General features: G+C 33.0%; 1 protein-coding gene across 1 annotated transcript; it reads left to right on the forward strand.

Annotated features, from left to right (window-relative positions):
* The first annotated feature begins 3,312 nt into the window (after window positions 1–3,312).
* Window positions 3,313–7,503, forward strand: LOC123656016 (odorant receptor Or2-like). The gene is made up of 5 exons (XM_045591739.1): window positions 3,313–4,157; window positions 4,231–4,330; window positions 4,591–4,695; window positions 6,530–6,688; window positions 7,207–7,503. The coding sequence occupies exons 1-5, from the start codon at window positions 3,313–3,315 to the stop codon at window positions 7,258–7,260; spliced, it is 1,263 nt and encodes a 420-aa protein (XP_045447695.1). The 3' UTR covers window positions 7,261–7,503.
* The last annotated feature ends 870 nt before the right edge of the window (window positions 7,504–8,373 follow it).

The following is an 8,373-nucleotide window of genomic DNA, read 5'->3' on the forward strand; positions in this document are numbered from 1 at the left end:
AATACGAACATATAACCATTAGTCCTACGAAAGTTCCATCATACCTAAGTGCTCAGAGTCCGGCTAGGGCCATATGATATTCATAAACATTGTAAAGCAACGATTTAAATCTTTGTTGTAAAGTATATCGGCTTCAAAATATATCATATACCCAAAATCGTATCAAAATTATAAGCATTAACTCAAGATAAACGTCGTTCAATATCGATTCCAGGAAGGTCACGTGTTTCTCGAAAATTTATAGCATTTAGTCAGAGTGTAGGCGGAGAAGGTCGCTACGTAGTTAGTCCCCCTAATAATTACCACGTGTTCATTGGATACAAGTAATATGTTAATATTACTTTTCAAGGTATTTTTTCTTTTTTATTTTAAAATTCAGAACCTTCCAGGATATAAGGAAACAAAAAAAAAAGTCATAAATGTCAATATTAGTGTGAATCATCATTGCTTTAAAAACAAAAAGTGCGTGTATACAAAGTACACATTTCAGAACAGTATACATACATAAAACGTTAGTACAAACTAATTTTTAAGTGACGTTTATATGTATAAAAATCTAAAGCTTTAGATTTCCGTTCCAGCGCCTTCGACAAAAACGTTACCTTTTCATTAAAACGTTGCCGTTCAATCCGTAAAAATTTTACCCTCATGCGCCTAAAGAAGGTTCTGTTCAAAAAATAAGATATTTGCTTTACGTTCCCGCGTTTACAAACTTTTCAATTACAAGGGACCTAACACATTATCAGCGATTCATCAAATAATTTATATCTCAAAGACACCATTTTTTTAAAAGTAATTATTTAGAAAGCTTCATACGTTTGTTGGATCAAGCTAATCTGAGAATACAGTCTAATTCCAAAATGTCATAGATGGCAACGATTGAACCACAAGAACACTAACAACCAAAGAGATCGTCTAATGACTTTAAACGAATACAGAAATTACATTGTGACGTTGATGAATGATCATAATAATGAATTACCTTGTTATAACATGGAACCTTTAATATTTGTTAACCATATTGAAGATAATAATTACGAAACTTTGAAAGAATTAGGTAATTAAAAAGTTTTCTTTTGTAACTTCGATAACTGAGTTTCCATATTCAATTAAAATACTTATACAGCGTGATTTACTTAAAGAAATGAATAACATATATTTTTTGAGCTGGATGGCTATGTATTATAACAGCTTTAGCTTTTCATTAAAAAGAGATAGTAAATGTGCATGATTTAATTGAAAAGAGATGTAATGTGTAATAAAGCTACTTTAATATCGTTTTCTTCAAAGTATTCTTTTTAAGTTCAATATTTTTGCAATAATAATTAGTTGTTTTAATAATTGATTTAAATAATCAATAAATCACAGCATCAACGGCGTCGTAAAAATATTAAATTTGCTTGAGTAGATGTAATGTGACAATGAAGAGAGACTGAAATTTTTTATTCCGCCATAAGGTAAATTACACATACTTAACAAACGTCAAAAAATATCATTCACAAAAAAACATAAAAACAAAAGAAAATTAAGGTAGCAAAAATATTAATTAATAAAAAAAATTTACATTTTAACATTAGGTACATTACAAACTTATTAAACTTTTTTCGTCGACCTACGTTGTATTATACCGCATAACTTTCTACTGGATGTACCGATTTTGATAATTCTTTTTTTGTTGGAAAGAAGATATCCTTAGTTTAGTACCATGATAAGGAAACCAGGATCTGATAATGGGATCCCTGAGAAATCGAGGGAACTTCTTGAAAATCCGCAATAACTTTTTACTGGGTGTACCGATTTTAATAATTTTTAATTTAATCGAAAGCTGATGTTTGTCATGTGGTCACATATAAATTTCATTGAGATCTGATAACTACTTTTTGAGTAAACTTTGATAACGCGCAGTTACTTGAGTATTTTTTCGTCGATCTACGTTGTATTATTACTCGTCGATGTAATTGAAGTCGGTTTTTTTTCGTTTGCGAGCAAACACAATTATTGGAAATCATATTTAAATACGAACTACATATTGATAAAATATGAATAATATTTTCCGATTTTACCGACATAATAATATAAAATATGAACTGCTTATTTAAATAAAAAATCACGAGGACAATAATGTAGGCTGAAAGAAAAAAAGTCTGAGGAAAAACTCTCGGTACTTTTTTAAAATCTAAAGTCATATACAAGACAAAAAACGTAACAGTATAACCATGAAATTATCAGGATAAACACGAGACAGCCATTCGTGTGTACTGAAATCACCACATGACACCTGCTTACAATATTGTGTCTGTGCTATTTACATGGCGGGTCATAGACATAGCCTGGTCGAGCTTTTTTCAGTCCCGTGCCATTTTCATCATTAAGATATTCATTGATGCTATCATAAAATGTGCCTGTAGTGATTTTGCTTTTGACGTACACGAGCTGTAGCCAAAACACTGCTGTCTTCCTATTTAAATTTAAATCGCATCGCATTGTGCCTGTAACATCCCACTGCTGGACATAGGAACTATTTCTCGATGTAGGAGAAGGATTGGAGCTTAATCCTTAATTATTTATAGCAAACACTACCGGACCCCGCAGACGTTGTCCTGTCCGGAAAATAGCTACCAAATTTGGTTGCTTACATACCGATAGCAGCGTCACCTACCGGGTCCAATTGAGATAAAAACTACCCTATCTCCCAAGTTGGACCAAATTACAGATGCTTACAAAATTTGATAAAAGTTGGTTCAGTAGTTTCGGAGTTACATACCGATAGCAGTGCCACCTACTGGGTCCAATTGAGATAAAACTACCTTATCTCCCAAGTTGCCCACATACATCGTGACACGAAATTTATATATATATATATCTGGCCGATATACGTTTAAGACCAGTTTTTATTAAGTCGCCCTTTAATTTTTAAATTTTTATATCTAAGTCATTTATAATATTTATTCAGATATTACAATTGTAGTTATGCTCTATAGTTACCCATCTAGCTAGACGTAATTGTACTCTATACGTATTACATGTAGTATGTATTATATAGTTTATATAGGTACTCTTTGTGAACAAAACTTGTGAAAAATAACACTAAATAAATGAATATTTGTAAAAAATACACACATTAAAACAAGTATTTGACAGCGTTGTAGCTGACAAACTAATTACAAAATTACAGCGCAATTATTGAAGAAATCTGTAACTAGTAGCTATTATATAATTTTATACCTATCAAGCTACAGACTATCACGACTGCTGACTCAGTGCAGTCTTGTTTTATAATCAACATATTATAACAAAAGTGACCTTATAAGAATGAACCGGGTTTTTGTATTTTTTAAAGACTTCTTTTGGTCCTACCATGGAAGTGTTAGCTGCAAAAATATTATTTTGCAAAGTATCCATTCAATAGGCCTTTGGTATGGTCCGAAAATTTATGGCATTTACGGGTTGGCTAAAATATGTATACTTTGTTTTCTAATAACGAATTTAACCCAAATGATAGCAGTTGTTATGGCCACAGACAACGCAAAGAAACTATATGCTTGCTTCAGCGTATTACCATTTTGCACTATCGGGTTTCTGAAAATGTGGTCACTGTTTTGGAACGAAAAATGTTGGCGTTCCATTATCACCCAGGCGTCGTCTTTGGAATACGAGCAGTTGAACAACAGCTATACTCCTTACGAATATGAATCAGATGACGAAAATGAAAACAATTTTAGTAAACACATTGATTCTTATACAAAGAATTTTTTTTTAGTTTCAAATCGTTTGTCGCAAATTTATATTTTCACAGCGATTGTGTATGTGGTGTCACCATTTCTTGAATACGGAATATATTTGTACACCGGTCAACCTGTTAAAAGTATTCCTCACATATTACCAGGATGGTATCCTTTAGACAGATATACGTTCGCCTACATCATAACAATTTTTATGGAAATGGTTGCTGCATTTTACTGTGTACGTGTCCATATAGTATATGATGTAACAGCTATAGGTTTGATGATTTTTATTCGCGGTCAGTTTTCATGTTTACATGATTATAGCGAGCTAATAGGTGGTAAAGGGAAATCATGCGACATATCTACTAGAAGAGACGAACGCGCGTTATACAGAATAAAGAAATGCCATCGTTTTCATGTTTTGCTAATAAAGTAAGTTTTTTAAAATTTTCAACAATATTTTGATTGAGCTGTGAAAGATTTTTTCATTTCAATTTTATTTTAGGACAATTCACGAACTTGATAGTTTAATTCATAATATTTTGGGCATATACTTTTTCGTGACTGCCCTCACACTGTGTTCAGTTGCGGTTCAGCTTAATTCGGTGAGATATGCATTATATTGGTTATTCATTAGTTTAATATGAAAACAAGTTTTTTTTTGTTCGGTTTTATTGTCCAGCTTGTTTTGTTTTCCTTTTTTTATTTTCATGAAATTTTATTTTCACGCCACTTTTGGCGTAAACTTGTGGAGGCCTATATCCAGCAGTGGACTGCGATAGGCTGAAGTGATGATAATTGAAAGTTAGGTTTTATAACAAAGACAAATAAGTACTCAAATGAAATAATCACTTTTTTCTTATAGGAGCATGCTAGCATCACGCACTTAATATCTCTTCTTCAATATATGGGCGCTTCGATAACTCAATTGTTCCTGTTCTGTCATTACGGAAACGCAGTATTAAATGAGGTGTGAACTTTGATAGAGTACGAACTTCACGTATGGTATTAATCGTATTATTGACTTTCGCCAGTCTGGTTCCTATAATCATAATTCCATTCGTAGGTAAAGCTTATCGTTTTTTATTTTAACATAGTAACCGGGCTTTTATGAGCGTGTACTGTATACTCAGAATGTGAAACATAAATACTTTTTTCCTTCTAACATTTAAACAATGTCATTTTTATAATAATTTATTTTATTACATGTGTCGTAACTTGAGTTTTACAGCCCTTCACCCCATAGTCAGTGAAAAATGTCTCTAACGAACTTAGAAGGGTCAGTTTAAAATGAAATAGTACATTATTGGAACTACTATTAAAAAAAAAAAACAAGAAACATTTAAGGAAATATCAGTTGGGTCAAGACTAGAGGATAATAGAAGCTACGTAACGTTTGACCTTGACTTTTTTGACTTTGACCTTGAATTTGTCCGAGTTTTTATATCTCGGCTCATTACTGACTGACCAAGGAGGTTGTGAAAATGAGATCCGTTGACGACCCCAAATGGCCAAGTCTGCAATGAGCAAACTGACCCGAATATGGCAGAACAGGAAATTATCTAATAAAACGAAAAAAACGACTCGTTCAGACTCTGGTATTCTCCATTTTCCTTTATGGCTCAGAATCCTGGACAATGCTCCCCGGAGAGGAAGAAGATCGACGCGTTCGAAATGTGCTGGCGAAGAATGCTGCGTATACCGTGAACGGCCAGGAGAACCAATGTCTCGATTCTGAAAAAATATACATAAAAAAGAGACTGTCAAGTATTTTCTACCAGCGTGTCCTCCGTTATTTTAGTCATATAGCGCGAAGGCAGCCTGACAGCTTAGACAAGCTGATGGTGCTTGGCAAAGTAGACGGGAAAAGACCAAGTGGCCGCTGTGCCACACGGTGGTCGGACCAAGTTACCAACCTCACGGGTCTCCAAGTGACCGCAGCCCTGAGGATAGCAGAGGACAGGACGGACTGGAGAAAATATACAGAGATCGTGACCCAGACCCTGGATCCTAGTGGACACGACCTTCAGCAATGAAGCAAACGACCGAGGAGAGAACGCTTGATCAGCATTTCAGTAGTACGAATTGCCTCCATACCCTGGGAACCATTACATATTTTCGTATCCCTATTAATATTATAAATGTGAATATAAGTTTGTTTGTTACGTTTTCACGAGAAAACTACTTAAGCGATCATCATGAAACTTTGTACACATATTCTTGGAGGTATAAGAAATAATATAGAATACTTTTAAAAAATGAAATGCGAGGGAAGCCGCGGGTAAAAGCTATTTTCATATAATTACAATTCAGTTGATTAAAGCATACACTGCGGTTCGGTCATTCGTTTTAACTGATATATGTATAATTTGTTGATTATTTTCTAAAAAGCCCACTCACGTTTCCGTAATTTTATCTACATTACTACATACATTAAATAAACAAAAATACCACCGTTTATTTTTATGTGTATAAGTACATGCTTCGAGGTGTAGATTTTTTGTCTTTACCATCCATTCCACGTCATGTTACGTGATTTGAAGAGCGCGTTAAGTTTTCATTATAATATAAACCCTTACACTATGAACCCCAGAATCTTTGATGACCTATTATTACGGTTACTAAATGGTGAATTTTATGTTTCTCTCTATACTAGAATCTTCTTCGTTATGTAACTGAAGGATAATGTTCCTTTCAGAAAATTTAATTAACAGCTTTTTAGTATTAACTTAGGTTGTAATTTTTTCTTTTGAATATTTGTATTCTTCATTTTAAAAAGTATTTACTACCTTTATTATTTACAGAGTTCTGTTCCTAATGGCAGAGGTCCGTTCTGTTCAGCGATCTGGTGCCTCAGTGTGAATGTGCGACGCGAAATAGCCATATTGTGTGTAGGAATGTCTCGTTGCTACAAAATTAGTGCTGGGCCTTTTAATTCACTCAATTTATCCTCTTTTATTCAGGTAATAAACCCTCTTTAGATACCGTCTTTTATTAAGGAAAGTTTTTTTTTAAATGTACAAACACAGAAAGTAACTAGGTACGTACTGGAATTATTATATCACATATTTCATATTTGATTGTCTTACAATTACTAAAATAGGTACTTTATCAAACTTCTTCCAATAAAAAGATGCGGCTGATAATTTTGCTAAATATACATATCTTTTATTTTTAATGATATCAAAATATTTTTTTTTCTGTAATTCTGTAATTTTTTGGTAACGATTTACTTTAATATTGATCCTGCTAAAAACAAATTGGCATTACATCTATATTTTTTAGTATTAAAATATTCGTTATGCAAGTATGTTTTTAAATGTAGGGTTTAAAACACGGCGAGTGGCAAAATTGGATTTAATATGCAAATAAGCATAATAAACGCATTCAACTGTATGCATAACGATTCGTTTGTATAAAATGTTATTATTATAAAACCAAAATTGTAAAATTGTTTAATTAGCACGTTTATTTGTTTCAGATAATTCGCACTACATATAGTTATTATGCATTTTTACGTCAAAGTACAAAGTAAAGACGAACTTGGACCACCGGATAAAATATGTTAAACATATTCATAGTTGCACATTTCACATTTTAATATGTAGAATCTTTATTATATAATATTATCATATCACTTTTATAAAAAAGAAACTAATTTGTACATTACAAACAAAAAAAAAAATCTAAAATAATTGAAATCGTGCAATAGTTGAATCGTGTATGTGATGTGTATGGATACCTATACTTATATAAATAAAGCCACTTTGGGTAATTTTATTAGGTGTTTATATGACTTTAGTAAATGAAATGATTTAGTTATTTGATTTAGAAAAGTGGAATCCCATTAAATAGGAATTCAAAATTAAGTAAAATTGACGTTACTGGTTGATAAAGCTTTTAGAATCTTAATTAGAAAATAAGTAAGCAAAAAGTAATCGCGTTGTTTACTTATATCACCGACTGCAGGTTCGCATTTAATGACGTGACAGCAATAACAATATTGCGACAATTTACGGAACTACTTACTTACATATTTTTTTACCCTTAATGAAAGGTTGCTTACTAGTAGGTACTGCTATAGGAATTCTGGGGATAAAAATTATTGAACCCGTTCTTATTCTCATTTCATAGTAATCCTTATTATACAAGTAATAAATTTTTTAATAATTTTCTTAGTATTTAATGACTTACTTGAATAGTTAGCTAATGTTTACGCGAATTTCACTCATTATAATGAAACAACTTTTTCGGATTTTATCGTGGTTTGATGGGAGTCCTCCCGAAAAAATTGTTTTATAATAATGAGTGAAATTCACGTAAACATTAGAAAACAATAGGTGTAGTGTTGTTTGGCAGCCTCCAGTACCCGGTGATTCCTAGCACCCTCTTCCCCAACGTTAACGCGACCGCTGCCGTAGTCGGGAATAGTGCACCGAAGAGGTGGCCGCCCATCTTCGGCCTGTGTATTTGAAAGCCAGCAGTTGGATGGGTATCGGTCGGTTTTATCAATTCCAAGGTGGTAGTGTAATCGTGTTATGGGTGGTCGTGTTATCCCTTATACTCCTCTTACGACACCCACGGAAAGAGAGCGGGTAGTTATATTCTATACTGCCGTAACCACACAGCAGTTAGGTATGTTCCCTAT

Source organism: Melitaea cinxia, chromosome 8, assembly GCF_905220565.1.
Source record: "Melitaea cinxia chromosome 8, ilMelCinx1.1, whole genome shotgun sequence".
NCBI classification, from domain to species: domain Eukaryota; kingdom Metazoa; phylum Arthropoda; class Insecta; order Lepidoptera; family Nymphalidae; genus Melitaea; species Melitaea cinxia.

Bases quoted from the DNA above. Each gene is read 5' to 3' on its own strand.
- LOC123656016 (XM_045591739.1), top strand. From the start codon at position 3,313: ATGAACCGGGTTTTTGTATTTTTTAAAGACTTCTTTTGGTCCTACCAT. The intron at 4,158-4,230 runs GTAAGTTTTTTA...ATTTTATTTTAG, and splicing joins TTTCATGTTTTGCTAATAAA to GACAATTCACGAACTTGATA. The intron at 6,689-7,206 runs GTAATAAACCCT...TATTTGTTTCAG, and splicing joins ATTTATCCTCTTTTATTCAG to ATAATTCGCACTACATATAG.